The sequence below is a fragment of the Sinocyclocheilus grahami genome, unplaced genomic scaffold (assembly GCF_001515645.1).
Source record: "Sinocyclocheilus grahami isolate Dianchi unplaced genomic scaffold, SAMN03320097.WGS_v1.1 scaffold202.1, whole genome shotgun sequence".
NCBI lineage: Eukaryota > Metazoa > Chordata > Actinopteri > Cypriniformes > Cyprinidae > Sinocyclocheilus > Sinocyclocheilus grahami.
The window spans coordinates 135,404-151,921 of NW_015505381.1; the positions used below are offsets into that span (position 1 = coordinate 135,404).

The 16,518-nt window shown below is 36.4% G+C and overlaps 2 protein-coding genes and 1 pseudogene across 2 annotated transcripts in view; all 3 read left to right on the forward strand.

Annotated features, from left to right (window-relative positions):
* The window catches only part of LOC107595433 (uncharacterized), a 2,956-nt gene extending 876 nt beyond the window's left edge, over nucleotides 1–2,080 (forward strand). Inside the window, exons 3-4 of the mRNA XM_016285837.1 lie at nucleotides 19–172; nucleotides 1,977–2,080. Coding sequence (XP_016141323.1) covers nucleotides 19–172; nucleotides 1,977–2,080 — 258 coding nt within the window. The remainder of the gene's footprint in view (nucleotides 1–18; nucleotides 173–1,976) is intronic.
* Nucleotides 2,016–6,517, forward strand: LOC107595450 (cysteine and glycine-rich protein 1-like; annotated as a pseudogene).
* Nucleotides 6,518–9,812: 3,295 nt separating this feature from the next.
* Nucleotides 9,813–15,147, forward strand: LOC107595451 (troponin I, slow skeletal muscle-like). Its single transcript, XM_016285854.1, has 8 exons — nucleotides 9,813–9,856; nucleotides 10,933–10,960; nucleotides 11,773–11,779; nucleotides 11,954–11,995; nucleotides 12,215–12,346; nucleotides 13,685–13,774; nucleotides 14,391–14,567; nucleotides 14,669–15,147. Exons 2-8 carry the CDS (start codon nucleotides 10,953–10,955, stop codon nucleotides 14,759–14,761), a joined length of 549 nt encoding a protein of 182 aa, XP_016141340.1. The 5' UTR covers nucleotides 9,813–9,856; nucleotides 10,933–10,952; the 3' UTR covers nucleotides 14,762–15,147.
* Nucleotides 15,148–16,518: the final 1,371 nt, after the last annotated feature.

The following is a 16,518-nucleotide window of genomic DNA, read 5'->3' on the forward strand; positions in this document are numbered from 1 at the left end:
GACCATGCGCCCCTGCAGTGGATGTCCCGGGCGAAGGACACAAACGCCCGGGTGACACGGTGGTTCCTCGCACTCCAGGACTTCTGCTTCCAAGTACAACATCGGGCCGGGGCCGATCACGGGAATGCGGACGGTCTCTCCCGGGGCTGGTCCGGTTGGGCAGGTCTGGCAGGTAACCAGAAATCCCCCCCCTGGAATACCCCCACAACGAGTTGTGTATTTCCCCACAGAACCAGGGCGATGCCTAGGGGGGGGGGATGTGGCGAGTATCCCGAGTCCAGATTAGCGTCGCCCTGGAAACGCCGCTGCCACACTGATCACCGACGCACAACACCTGTGCGCGATGAGTGGCGCACCTGGAGCTCGTTCCCGCTGGCCTTAAAAGCCAGGAGAAGAGACACCAGCGGGAGAGCACCCCAGAGCTCCAGGCGGCATTAACGATTGTTCTCCTTATTTCACAGAATCTGAAGGCACCCAGGGAGAGGGATCTGCACCACGGCACTTCACCCCACGAGCACCAGTGTGAGACGGGCACCGAGCACCAGTCATCAAGGGCACGTGTGATCAGTGTGTGGGCAAATAAATCACCCTCCGGGGCTCTTTCGACCAGTACCGAGTCTGTGCTCTCATTCACCCCGCGACACTATCAACTAACTAAATACTAACTTACTGGCTTTATTTCTTTACTAACTACTCTGCTTTAGTTCCTAAGTAACTTTGTTTCTGAACTAATTGGTGGTGCGTTTCCCAAAAGCAACAATGGTCACAACAATGATTGATTCCCTAACTAACTAACCAACCAACTAACTAATATGCTTTATTTCTTAACCAGCTAACTAACTAGCTGACTTTCTTCCGCTTCTCATTTCCTGACGAGTTTTGGGCTCCAGCAGGTCCAGCTGCGTATCATTGTGTTGGAATGAGGAGGGTGAGGGACTCCAGTCCTCCTAACAAACACACGTGCAAGCTTTTCACGGGTCAATACAACACTGCATGTCTTCCTGAAAGCATTACAGTTCTGAAAATAATAGACATAAACTGTATGGTAAATACAAACTGATTCATGGGGATTCTAGTTTGTTTGGTAAATCAACTGTTAAAGATTTAAGAAGAGATGTGCATTGACTACTAATTGTTAGTTGGCCATAGTAAATTGATGCCAGATAGATAGAAGTATAGTAGTAAAAATCATCAACTTGCAATGGCTACCTAACAATATATAATATAATAGACATAAATCACTGTCAAATAGTGATTTGAGAAGAGCCAGATAGGTTAGATATGACTCTTTATTTCTTTACTAACTACTCTGCTTTAGTTCCTAAGTAACTTTGTTTCTGAACTAATTGGTGGTGCGTTTCCCAAAAGCAACAATGGTCACAACAATGATTGATTCCCTAACTAACTAACCAACCAACTAACTAATATGCTTTATTTCTTAACCAGCTAACTAACTAGCTGACTTTCTTCCGCTTCTCATTTCCTGACGAGTTTTGGGCTCCAGCAGGTCCAGCTGCGTATCATTGTGTTGGAATGAGGAGGGTGAGGGACTCCAGTCCTCCTAACAAACACACGTGCAAGCTTTTCACGGGTCAATACAACACTGCATGTCTTCCTGAAAGCATTACAGTTCTGAAAATAATAGACATAAACTGTATGGTAAATACAAACTGATTCATGGGGATTCTAGTTTGTTTGGTAAATCAACTGTTAAAGATTTAAGAAGAGATGTGCATTGACTACTAATTGTTAGTTGGCCATAGTAAATTGATGCCAGATAGATAGAAGTATAGTAGTAAAAATCATCAACTTGCAATGGCTACCTAACAATATATAATATAATAGACATAAATCACTGTCAAATAGTGATTTGAGAAGAGCCAGATAGGTTAGATATGTCTCTCTCTCTCTCTCTCTCTCTCTCTCTCTCTCTCTCTCTCTTTCGTGTTTTGCATCTGCATCTGTTTTCCCTCCAGCTCCTCATCTCTTCATCAGTCTCTCATCCTCTCTGGACTCATCTGAGGACTCTGCTGAACACTCCAGACTCTCTCTTCTAGTGACTAACTATCACTGCAGGTAAGAGCTTTACTATTACTCTCCATAAAATAATGTTTTTGTAACAGTGGGAAAGACAGAACTCCCGTGTCTTAAACCTTTATCCAGGTTTGATATCAGATGCATAGTCTGTATAGAGTATATAACACTTTACAACAAGCTCCCATTTGTTAATGTTACTTAATACATTAGCTAAAATAAACTATCAATTAGCAATACATGCTCTCTATCTTAGTTTATGTTGGTTAATAAAAATACTATTCTTTGTTATTTGTTCATGTTAGCTCACAGTGCATTAATTAAAGTTTCCAGATACAAAACATAAAAAAAACATATTTGTGAATGTTGAAATTGACATTAATAACTGTTTTAATTGTTAGTTCATGTTAGCTAATGTTAACCAATGAAACCCTATTGTAAAGTATTACAAAGTAACATAAATAATCCATAATTATGTGCATATTCTTCCATGACTTACAAAAACCAGCATGCAACCATTTGATTGTACTTTCAAAACAATGGCAATGACAAATGATCTTTTATCCAGTCAAAATGTATCTTCATATAAAAAGAATTGAATTGAAACTGTGAAAACGCATAAACAGAAATTGCAAAAATGATATGCAAATGCAATAAAGCCTGATGCATTTGTGAAGCAATTTGCACATGTTTTAAAGTCTGCATGCATTGATACTGTCAGGATGCCGCTGGGAGGAGGAAACAAGTGTGGCTGCTGTAAGAAGACGATGTATTTCGCAGAGGAGGTTCAGTGTGAAGGACAAAGCTTCCACAAGTCCTGCTCCCTGTGCAGTAAGTCACACACACACACACACACATGCACACAGGTGACACAGCTCATGCTCTGTATTCACATCACAATATGTGAACTAATGTGAGAGATGGGAGCAGATGTTCAAGCTCAAGCGGGGAAATTAGAAAAATTAGAGACAGACACATATGGATACACACATGTTCACCTAACACCTTCAGTGCTCTAATGGGGTATTTTAAGCAGAAAGGATGTGCATGTGACCGTGAGATTCTCCTTATGGAAATGGGTGGTGAGGGTTAGTCCTGCAGAGAGAGGGTGTTACCCGGATAATGGAAAATTATTCATGCAGATGGTCATATATAGCATGGAAAATATAATATATTGTTTTTGGACAAAACTGTCAGCTGTAAATGTGATAGCATGATGCCAGCCCAGAGGAAATTCTTATTTTGTTATATAGTTTGTTCTTCTTTGGGCACAAATCTCCACAAATACTGCCAGTGGATCTCATTTATGATTTTTTATTTAGACCGTGAGATTCTCCTTATGGAAATGGGTGGTGAGGGTTAGTCCTGCAGAGAGAGGGTGTTACCCGGATAATGGAAAATTATTCATGCAGATGGTCATATATAGCATGGAAAATATAATATATTGTTTTTGGACAAAACTGTCAGCTGTAAATGTGATAGCATGATGCCAGCCCAGAGGAAATTCTTATTTTGTTATATAGTCTGTTCTTCTTTGGGCACAAATCTCCACAAATACTGCCAGTGGATCTCATTTATGATTTTTTTATTTTTTTTATTTATTACATTTATTTAATTGCTTGCTTAACTGTACCAGTATATTTCTAGTATTATAGTTGTAATTATTATTTTGAATTAGTTTTTATTTTTACATTTTTCATAGGCTATTTATTTTCAATTTTACACAACGTTTTCAGAAAGTTCAGTCATTTTTGTTAATTTGTTCTTATTGTACTACATGAAGTTAAAAAATGAAAACGAGTTAAAAAATAATACGTTTAAGTTTTGTATCTTTTATTTATTTTATTCCAACAACATTTTTATTCTTTTTTTGTATGGTTTTAGTTAACTGTAATAACCCTGAATTGTACACACAGATAATTAATAGTAGTTTGTGCTTATGAATGACTGACAAAGTGTTCTTTTATTATTGAGATACTAGTTTTTTATTAATATTTAGTTGTTTTTTTTTTAGAGAAAGTTTTAGTAATTTTGTTGTATTGTCATTTTTGCTCTTCTTAAATATATTTATTGTGTTTTCGTACATTTTGACTTCAGTTTTAGTTCTAGTTATTGTAATAAATCAAGTAATAACCGTTGGATCATTAGCAGTAGTTTGTGCTTCTGACCTAATGACGAAAGTCCTAGAGCAGGAAGCTGGCATGAGTTTGGAAATGAGACTGTAAGCAAATAAATCTTTCCTGTTTAACAGCATGTCCATATTAGGTGTTGCACAAACAAACATCCCGGTGGATTCATCTGCCTTTTATGGCTGCACATCATCTGCATCTGACTGCAGATCTGTGGAACAAATGGATGTTTATGTGTAGATGACACTTGCAGACACACTTACATCGATGATGCACCAAATGCTCAAAGTTATTATGTCACCAAACAGTAGGGAGAGTGTATGTGTTTTTAATACCTCCGTTTTTTTCCAGATGCTTCTCCAGAGAAAAGAGTTTCAGACGAGATCTCAACAGTCTCAAACTGTGCTCAGATTAGCAGGGACACAAATGTTTGCCTCCAAATTCAGATATCTCAATATGGACTCAAACATTTCTCCTCAAATTCACTGTTACTTATGACACGACCAAACTGAGATCCATTTTATAGCTCGTATACTCTTACTGTATCACCAGTAAGTTTGAATCAGTTACTGATTTTCAGGAGTCATGAACTGCATTTCTAATTTTATAATGTTTCTATGAGAAGTTTGTAATATATGAAAAAGCAAGCATTTATTATTTATAATCTACAAAGCAAACTGTCTAATGCATAACAGTGTATTGATTATGCATGTGCACCTATGTTGACTGCAGTGGTGTGCAGAAAGAATCTGGACAGCACAACAGTCACTGTGCATCAGGACGAGATCTACTGCAAGTCCTGCTATGGCAAGAAATACGGCCCAAAAGGCTACGGCTTCGGTGGGGGAGCGGTAACCCTCAGCATGGACACGGGCGAAGCTCTGGGAATCAAACCGGCCGGGCTAGTAGGATGTTTTCATTTTGCATTGTGTCTTTACCAGTGTGCATTAAAGTAGCCGGTTTGCATTTGTCGCACAGACAAGCATCTCATCGTGCAACCAACAACCCTAACCCGTCAAAGTTTGCGCAGAAGCTCGGCGGTTAGGACGCTTGGCCTCGCTGTGGAAGCACCGTGTACGCGGCAGAGAAGGTGGTTGGAGGGGGAAACGTGAGTTTGTTTTTCTTGACTAGACTTGTGGAGATACTCTCACTTTGCCCCGGGCTTATCGCCTTACCAAACTGGTTAACCCAACCATGTATTCGTTTAACTGATTGTTTTGGCTTGGTTGCCAAAATAGTCTCATCATCGACTACTACAAGCAATGCAATGCAAACGTAATAACACCATGTCCTCACCTGCCCTCATATGAAAGCCAAGTGATGCTGCCAAATCACTGCCAATCCCAACATGTCTGATGTTTTATATACTGCCAAACAGCATGACATGACAATAAAACCAACTAAATGACCGTGACAAACGACATTTCGGGCCATCACTTTTCATCTCCTTCAGTCTTGGCATAAGAGCTGCTTCAGATGCGCAAAGTGTGGAAAGAGTCTGGAGTCCACAACTCTAGCAGATAAAGACGGAGAGATTTACTGTAAAGGTCCGTATCAAATATCATGCATACAGGTGTGTATATTTATTCAGTAGTAAGATATTCAGAATTTGTTCAGAAATAGGCAGAAATAAAGAACATTTATATTCATAATAATGTAGTTTATTTAATATGTATTGATTATTTATATCATTTAGATTTAGAATAACATTATTTATTTTAATATTATAATATTACTGTATATATGCTATTTACAATATTGATCTAATGAATATTTCTATATTAACAGAATATTTAAACTTATGTTGATAATAATGTTATTTATTTAATGTCTCTTTATAATTTATATTCCTAACATTTTAATATTACTTCAATTTAATATTTCTATTTTTTATAGCATTTCTATTCTAACAGAATATTAAAATTTCTATTGATAATACCGTTATTTATTTCATCTGTATTTATATTTATAATAACACTATTTATTTTATTATTTATATTTAATATTATGCTTAATATTCATAAAATTTAGAATATTTACATTTAATATATAAAATATTCGTATATTATAAAATATAATTTATCATTATTATATATAATACATTTTTATCATGTTATATAATAGCATTATTTGTAAAAAAAAAAAAATTATACTTACAAAAACATTATTTATTTGATTATTTATACTTATTTCTATTTATATAGGGTGCTATGCTAAAAACTTTGGACCGAAGGGCTTTGGCTTTGGTCAGGGAGCTGGTGCTCTGGCTCACGCTCAGTAGAAATACAGCTGACGTGGGTGAACCCAGAAGGACAGACTGGTCACTTTCATGAGAAATATATATGTTTGATGAATGTTATGCACACACATATATATATATAAGTGCCTAATTTGGTGTTCAGTTTATACTTAGTCCAATAAACAGTTTTATTATGAAATCCAAATATTATTATCAACTGACATTTTTGCAATAATAAAACTGGGTTATTTTTACGTGTACTGGGATTTAGTATTTTTAATTTGAATATTTTCTCTGACTGGGCTATATGCCGTGCATTATGCTATGATAACTAACAATGCAAGAGAATGCAATTATAATTTAAACAAATACGACTCAAAAAATTTTTTGTAAACAGACGGTTGAATGCGAATGTTTTGTCCATGACATCACACACACATCAAAAACACAAGTGTGATGAGAACAAAGCGTGTTTATGTCTCTGAGCATGTCACGGGCCTGATCTATTCGCACCATCACAGAGAGCGCAACGCTTTCATCTAGAGACTAAAGACTGACAAACTAAGGTCATTTATAAAGAGCCTATAATACATACAAAATGCACGTTTATTTTTTTAATTTCTTTTTCATATTTCTAAAAAGGTATTCTTCTCAAGTCAACATCAATATCTTATACCCCATATAATGTGACAACATGCCTCACCATATAACATATATATATATATATATATATATATATATATATAATTATTATTATATATATCTTTTTTTGCTGGTCACCGTTAAATGAAAATGATCAATAATTTCTGTAATCAATACTTTAAGGTTTTTGCATATACAAAAACTGACAAATAAACCCACCCTGGAAAAAGTGTGACAACTTGCCCCAGTCTTCATCACACATAAAAGCCATGACAAAAAAAAAATCCTCTATAGGCAAAAAAAATAACACGAGCACATATTAAATGATGCTTAATCCTCTCACACCAACGTTCAATATCAACAGCGGCTCTAAATGCGGTCCAATCACGACCGACATGCAGCATCTATAATCCTGTGTTTCCACATCAGCCAAGAACCAAATCCAGCAGAGCCCATCATGAGAGTAAACAGGACAGGTGTTACCCGCAGACTGACCCTTCTAGAGCTCTCTACAGCTAGCAATGTAGGAAGCCCTTTTGACACAATACCAGCATCTGAGTCATGTTACAATACCTGCATGATGGAAGATCTTATATTTTATATCTCTCAGAAAGCAGGTCCTGGAAATGATGCTCAAATCGACAAGCAGATAAGATACATCTACACACCCACACAAACACAATACAGCCAAGAAACGGCATTGCTTCGAATGCTTTCCGCATCCAGAGAGAGTTTGGTAACATGGCTACAGAGACAAAAACAAGCAAGAATGCAAATTCAGGGAATATTTGATCACTTATAATGGAAATCTATGTGGCAAGACACTCTATTTTGAAAGTACAAGGCCTGATAAAGCCGGTAATCTCTGACCTGGAAGGATGTTGTATAACTGCAAAGTACACCTGGAGAAAGCCAGCAAAACCTAAGCACAGATAAAAGCATTGCATGCATGCATTTATCTCGAGACATCAAAACAGCTTTTAGTATCTCACAAACACCAGAGTGGCGTTAACAGCTGTCTAACTGCTCTATGTTTAGCTATGCCAACCTATGGGCAACTTTGAATTCCCGTCATAATCTCTCACAGAGATTATTGTTGTCTACAGTTAATATTTTAATCAGACGCAAGGTCAAACACAGAGCATGGTTCAACAGATACAGCAAATCAATGTGACAGAATAAAAATAAAAATCTCATCTCAAAAATGATGATATGGGAAGGCAAAACTCATGAAGTAAAGTTTATCCCTAAAGCAAATTGTTACTGAAAAAAAACTGATTTAGGAGATAATCTTCATCTTATGCAAAACTCAAAGGAAGACTTTAATGCTCAGATGTTGCTCTTTTATAGCTTATGACTTCATTATAGACTTCATTTAATTCTCAATTTATTTTCACTACATTTCAGATGTTTCTTCTAAAATTCCAATGGAAAAACAAATGAGAACAGTCATTATCATACAGAAAGTTTGTGGCTATAAAAGTAATATAGATAGCAGATCATTTGATTTTAGGAGAATTTAATGAGATATGTTTCAAATATCTGCCATTTGACTGCAGAATTTGGATTCTTGGCCAGTTTGAGACATTGTTGAGATCTCTTCCAAAACATCCAGGGCTTTTTCTCAGGAGAAACATCCCAGAAGCAGCAGATTGAATGTGTTTGAAATGATTATATAAATGCAAAAATGATTATACAAAAGGCAAAACTGATACCCATGAAGTGAAGTTTATCCCTAAAGTCAACTATTCCATAGATTATGAAGGATAATGTTCATCTTCTGAGAAAGCCAAAGGAAGGATTCTTTTTTATACCTCATGATACTTATTTCTCAGTTATGCTTCATTTAAGTATCAACTTCCTTTTACAAATGAGATCAATATTTATCACACCGTAAGTTTGTAGCTACACTGTAAAAAGTTTTTCAAAATGAATAAAACAAAGATTATTGAAGCACGTTTTACAAGTAAAAATATTATTTCAGTCTTTTTATCTCAAAATTTAATGTTTAATACAATGTGCTACCTGTCATTTATTTGTAATTATTTATGAAATGTACTAATTTCTGAGTGAAAATTGTGTCGAATTTACTTTGTAATAATTTTCACTTGCTAATAATTTTAATTTCACAAATAATAAATAAATAGCACGCTGAAGTAAAACATGACATTTTTAACGTAGAATTACTGAAATAGTATTTTATTGTAAAACACAGTCCAATAACCTTTTTTTATTAACAAATTATTTGTACAGTGCAGAGGCTTTTTCTAAAGTGTAACGTCTGAGAAACTTAATGTGCTTTAAATGATCTTATGAATTCAAAAAGAAAAGTTTTTCCTTCTTCCAGTAAAGCAAATTGTTACTGATCAACAGACAGATAAAACCAAAGAAGACTTTATTGAGATCTCTTCCAAAAACCATGGGTTACTAGAGGCTTTTTCTCAGGAGAAGACCTGCTCTCAATGCTGTCTCGGAGAAACAGTAGAGATATTAAGATACCTCATTGTGGACATGTTAAAAATATCAATGGAAATCTCTTTAAATGAAACAGTTTTATCTTCTAGTAAGCTAAATTAGGTTGTGAGACAGGCCCGAAGCATAATGAGGAACCACAGTCCACAGCTGTCTAAGTGCCGCACAAGGCCTATCAATAACAGCCCTCCACAAGTGCTGGATAAAAGCTTTATGTGTGTGTGTGCACGCTAATAATATCATCCAGTAACAGGCCGAGGATGAACAATAAGAGGGTGTCTTAAAAAAAGAGAGGCATTGTTCTAGAGCATCACTTCTCTGCCCATCTGAGCACCGCAAGGTAAGTTCATTCAGTTTGCTTCCGTGTTAAGGAAAGTTAGCCTGCATTGCATTCTTCTTCATTTCTAAGAAGAATAAACCAAATAATAAAAAATAAAAAAATCTGAATACTGCATGGACGTTTCCTTCTCAATATCTGTTAATATGGCCAAATGTGTAAATATTTAATATTACTGTCATCAAATCAGTGTCATTGGAAAAACCCATATTGATGTCAATACATGTGGTGAATATTACTCTTTCCTTTCATTTGATGTATTTTATTTACAAAAGTGCTTTATGATTTATAATCTTTCTCCGTCTCCCAAATCACTTTGATTTTATCTCTCAGATCATTTAATTAAAAAATAATCCCTTTATCAAGCTGATTCAAACATTTACTTTTGGCCTTCCAGTACTGAGCTGCATAAAACCTCAATTTAATTTGCAGAAACCCAAAGCATCATAAAAACATTACTTTGGAAACCACCTTCGGCATTCGGTTAAATAAACCTATCCAGTTCCAGATTTATGATGATATGCTCTTTCATTTTATTGCGTAATTTACCGTATTTGTTTTTGTAAGTGCTCTAGACCGGTTGAACATCATCGAGCGGAAACTTGGGCTGGGTTAAAGCCTCTGAAGCTCTGGTGCGGGTCTATTTATGGTGCATTGCAAGTGGATATGGGCTGGAGAAAGCTGGGATTGTTATCTGTGCGGCATAATTACCATGCCAAAATCACTGCGCCATGATAGGCGTCTGCCAACACCTTTTTCCCAATGGGTCCACTTCATCTGTGTGCACGGCCACTGTCAGGACTTTGAAGTGGTTAACAGATGCAGAACAAACGCCAAATCAATCAATTAGCAGCAGTCCATTTATTTTAAAAAGCAACATCTGAATGGTCGACATATCATTACCGCAATGATTTCAAGAGTCGAATACGTGAGGCTGCTGCTATTAGAGTTTACAGGGGTATAATGACATCTGATTAGCACGTCTGAATCTGGAAAAGCTGTCTGATACTTGAGCCCCTTGAAGATCCTCCCAGTGGTCCTGCCTTTTGGAAACAAACGCCTTTATTTTTATCTCCTAGGTTGAATCGCCATTGTAAAGATGCCCGAGTGAGTATATTGTGTCTCTGCTTTCTGTTGTTCGTCATCTTAGACGTCTTACGGCTCTCCCGACAAATGTGCTCTATTCTTGGATTTACCGGCTGTGTTGTCTTTACTCAAGGCCTCAGAATTAATGAAGGCTGATTAGGAGTCTGTGAATACAATGGAGCCCAAAAATCTGAGACCACACTGAAACTCTGAGAAAGAAAATGATTTAAAAAAAAGATTCTACGCTATTTCTGGGTCACTTATTAATAATCAAATAAATAATTAATTAATTAAATAACTTGTTTTGCTTCTTGATTCTCAATTTATGCCAAATATCTTGGACAATCAGGTTTTGTTCATATCACCTTAAGTAACTAAAAAAAAAACAATTGTGTAGGATTTCCAATTTTCACTCAGAAACTGCTAGTAAATTTAACAAATAATATAAAGAAAATAAAGAAATGCAGTCAGATTGAATTTAACATGACATTTTTAAGTAGAAAGACTGCAATGGTAAAACATACTTAAATTAGACAAATAATTACATTTTCATTATTAATTGTATTATTACTTTCTTGTAAAACACTCCAATAATCTTTGATTTATTTGTAACTTTGAAAAATAATTTACAGTGTATCAATGTATTCTTTTCACTCCAATTACTTTATTATAAAAATCACTATAATATTATTAAAACATTTATTAATTTGAGGAATGCTAAATAAAAGCATTTTCTCTTTGCGGTCTTAGACTTTTGGACATCAAACTAAAAGCTTTGTTATTAATAAGAATCATATTTTATGATCTAATTGTGTGTTTTTATACTTTTGCAGGCAAGAGGTGAGAGTGACAAGCCATCACTGAATGCCACTTTTTCAATACTTTTTTTCTGATCTACCAGCAAACTAATCTTCTGTAACCATAACAAATAATATTTTGATGTGAGAATGATAGTATATGACATCATAAATAATGTCTGCTCTATATAACCAATGCTTATTTGAAATTTGATAGAAAAAGTCCAAGATCTCTGCATCTCGCAAGCTGATGCTCAAGGTACAACTGCACTGCAAAAACTGTAATCATTTTCTTAAAACAACATGGGTAGTGTTTCCTGTACAAAATGACACATTTGTAGAGTGTTTTGGGAGGGTTGCTCAAAAAATGCAATAAAGCAATATTTAGCAAGCATCACAAATTAAGAAAGTGCATTCAAAAGCTTTTGCTCCTAGCATATATTAGATGTTAAAGTGTGCATGTCTGTGTGTTCATCAGAGTCTTATGGTAGCTAAAGCAAAGGATGAGTTAGAGCAGGAGCTAGTAGATAAAGAGGCAGAGAAGGAGAGATATCTGGCTGAGAAAGCTCCTCTGCTACAGACGAGTGGCATGTCTTCCACCGAGCTTCAGGTACATCATCCACAACACAAAACACTCTCATACTACTGATATTAAAGGGGTCATATGATGCAATTTCAATTTTTCCTTTCTCTTTGGAGTGTTACGAGCTCTTGGTGCATAAAGAAGATCTGTAAAGTTGCAAACACTAAAGTCTCAAAACCAAAGAGATATTCTTTATAAAAGTTAAGAGTTAACCACACCTACCTAAAACAACTCGTTCTAACACGCCCCCACATACCTACGTCACTATGTGGGAAGATTTGCATAACACCTCCCAAATGTTCACGCAAAGAAAGAAGGCGTAACTTTTATTCTCGCTGTAGTATTGTTGACGCTGCAGCCATATCCTGAAGACGCTGTGTGCTTCGTTGTGAAAGTGAAACTACTTTGTTTGGTCTTCCAAAAGAGGACGATATCCGCTTCGTCATGCTTAGAGCTGACCTGTGCTGGTCGCTGAGGGAATACATCAACTTTCACCATGGACGAAGCGGAATCCAGCCCGCCTCAGCTCACTCTATCCTGGCCTCAGCGCTCGCTAAGCCGGGGCTTCCCCTCACGCTAGCCGCTGTGTTTTTCGTTGCCACTGATGTTTCAAACGCGAGTTTTGGGCAGTGTAGAGTAGCACTTGTTGTTTGTCATTTCTCCGATCACAAATACAGACAGAGTTTTATGTTTACGCTGCGCACGCGGCACTATGCAATGCAACGCAACGCGTAAAAAGACAGTGTAAGTCATTATAATCAGTAATTATGTCCCCACTGGATGCAACAAATGCCTCATTTGTAATGGGTTTTAATGTTTATGTCTCGTCGCTCCGGCCGGACAGGGCATCACAGTATGGTAAGGTGCGTAACATTTCCGTCACACGCTTGAGGTATTCGGCCAATCACAACACATTGAATAGCTGGCCAATCACAGCACACCTCGCTTTTTCAGACCAATGAGCTTTGTTAAAATCGACGCGTTTCAAAAAGGTTGGGCATAGAGGGGAAACAATAATGTACAGTATGTGGAAAATAATGTGTTTTTTTTACTTTAAACTGCATAAACACATTTCATTACACCAAATACACAAAATAATGTTCTTTTTAGCAACATCATATGACCCCTTTAATATAAATAAATTCCTTACAAAAAGTACCATGGTATTACCAAAAATTATAACATGGGAAACCATGTTTTTGGAAACTATAGTATCCCAAAAGTGCTATTTAAGAACCATGAATATTGTAAACAAACAATAATATTGGTTCTGTATATATAAAATCATACTTTTAGAAAAACTTCTTTCACCATCAGCAGAAACAGCTGCTGGCATGTAAACACTATATTTGCTCTCTCTATCAGGAGCTGTGTCGGGAACTACACGTTAAAATCGACGTGGTGGACGAGGAGCGCTACGATATCGAGGCTAAAGTGCTTCACAACACAAGAGAAGTAAAGAAACAGCTTAGCTTAACAACACACCACGTCTGTAGGAAAATGAATTGTCTTTTTGGCCATTCACAATCACAGCAACTTCCTGAACCAGACATGAAATAACAAGTTTCCAGTATTAATTTGTCAATACATATTAAAACTGAAAACACTATCCAACATATTTACTAAATCAGAACCGATTTAATATTTCACAGAGCACAACAATGAGTGCCTCCTTATTCAACCTCGGTTGTGGAAGCATTTTTCCCATTCATTTTCTCTGTAGAATTAAAATTTCAACATTCCAAGATTAATCCCAACAAAAAATGATTTAATTTAAAAATATGAAAATAAACAACAACAGAACAATTTATGAAAAACTGAAGAAAAAAAAAGAATACATATGAAGCAATGCAAAATGCCTTTGCTGGCTAAAAAAAAAAGAAAACATGGAGGGAATTGCTTTTATTGCGTCGCACCTGTTTATGCTCTTGCATTATTCCAAAATAATGCTGTAATGTTAATCAGGTAGAACTGTGGTATTGTGTAAGAAGATTACATCATATTCATACAGGAACCAAATTGCTCAATAATAACTAGTGAATGATGAAACTTTTAAACAAACCTGCTGCAGATCAAGGACCTGAACATCAAAGTCCTGGACCTGAGAGGCAAATTCAAGCGACCCACCCTGAGGAGAGTCCGAGTCTCCGCTGACGCCATCCTGCGCTCTCTGCTGGGCTCCAAACACAAGGTGTCCATGGACCTGAGAGCAAACCTCAAGTCCGTCAAGAAGGAAGACACAGAGAAGGTGGGCTGGGGGTCAATGGCGTCCATCGTGGCAGAAATGAAAGAGTTAAGAGTACAGTATTACGGCATCATTCTGTTCTGCATTTGTGTGTCTCTTTGTAGGAAAAGACAGTGGAGGTCAGTGACTGGAGGAAGAACGTGGAGGCCATGTCTGGAATGGAAGGAAGGAAGAAAATGTTTGATGCAGCACAGTAAACGAGTGAACGCAATCAACATCTGCAAACATGCGAGTGTGTATAAGAGAAGCTAAAGTTGACAGGAAGTCAAAATACACCATATTTACTTTACTACTACACATCTTTTTTTTTACTTTTACACGTGACTTTTTTTGGGGCCAAACTACAAAGATTAAAAATGCATCCCTCATTTTGTTAATGTGCTTCGAAAGCTTCAAATACATCTGAAATAAACTAAGAAACAGTAATGGATACATATTTATAAAATATCAAGTGATTTGTCAGTGTGTTCAATAAATACGTCAAATTAAAAGCCCTGTGATGAAATTGCCAGAAAGGGTTGAGCTTCACGTGAAAAGTGTCATCAACATTGTACTGTAAATAAATTGCGTAATTTGCAGATATCATGATTTATCATTTTGTAAGGATGGTTTTCCTACGGTGGTTCAGGCTGTAGGATTGCCGAATGACTAAAGAAACGTTATCAGCACGATGGTATAAAACTGTACATTTCTAGTCTATTACCACCCACTGCCACTTATACCAACGACGGAAATAAGCGCAGTTAGAATAGCTACATATGTGGGAGAGCGTTGCTATTGTGTGACTATTGTATTGCAATAGGTAACACTTTAAGATGAACCTTGAATCAAGACTAGTTAGCACATAATTAATAATTGAAATGGTTTAATAACAATATTTTGTTATGGTTACACTTGAATTGGTTACAAAATAGATGAAGGATGGTAAAGCATAGTTAATTGTACCCAACATGTAAAATATTACCTGAGAGAAAGAGATAGAGAGAGGAAGAAAAAGAGGGAGAGAGGGCAGAGACCCAAGAAGAGAGACAGCCAAGAAAAGAGACAGAGCAACAGTTACAGTCCTCTTTTATCCCTTCCTTGACCATGTGACTAAAAACCAAATGTGAGACATTCAAACTGACCAATCAGCAGATTATAACTTCACCCACTGGGCAAAAGGTGTGACAATTAGCAGACCCCCGATGTATACACATGTTGGCCTACAGGCATTGATCACTATCAGCACCTCTGTGCCTTCAGGAATTCCAAATGGCCCTTTTGTTACTGAAGATAGGTTTGGGACAGGAAAGCAGAAATCTTTGATAATTTTTGACCTTACAATTTCATGTGAATAAGGCGAATAAGGTAAGGACTAAAGCTGAGGAGAAAATGACTAATAAAATTAAATTAGCAAATTAACTGGAAATTCAGTACTCCTTTCTGCTTCATAAAATGATTCAACAGGATGTGCTGATAAGTGACTATTTCATTGGTTTTATAGTTGATTTAATTGCATTACACTCAAACAAAGAAGGGATTGTATTTTCTCAATATATTTAATAGAGTCTAATTTCATCTTGAATACGAGTAAAGATGAAGACCATCAGTAAAATCCTAGCTCCTACACTTACCAGCTGTTAGAGGGCAGTATTTACCTGCTAGAACTTATTGTATTAAAATAAACTATCTATATTTATTTACTTATACACTATTTGATCTATATTTATTTAATAGCTTTACTGTAGCGCAAACAGTACAGCATGGTGCCAGCAACCACAAGGTCATGGGTTTGATTCCCAGTAAAAACAAGAACTTATTAAAGGTAAATGGGTACCTTGAATGCAATGTATGTCTCTTTGGATAAAAGCATCTGCCAAATGCATGTACCATGTATGATCATTTGTAGTAATAGAAGCTGAAAGGTAGCATATTTATTCTTATGATGGAAATTATGTTTATGAAGCGACAGCTC

Coding starts and splice junctions, on each gene's coding strand:
- LOC107595451 (XM_016285854.1), top strand. Junction 13,775..14,390: donor TGCTTCACAACACAAGAGAA/GTAAAGAAACAG, acceptor AACCTGCTGCAG/ATCAAGGACCTGAACATCAA. Junction 14,568..14,668: donor AGAAGGAAGACACAGAGAAG/GTGGGCTGGGGG, acceptor GTCTCTTTGTAG/GAAAAGACAGTGGAGGTCAG.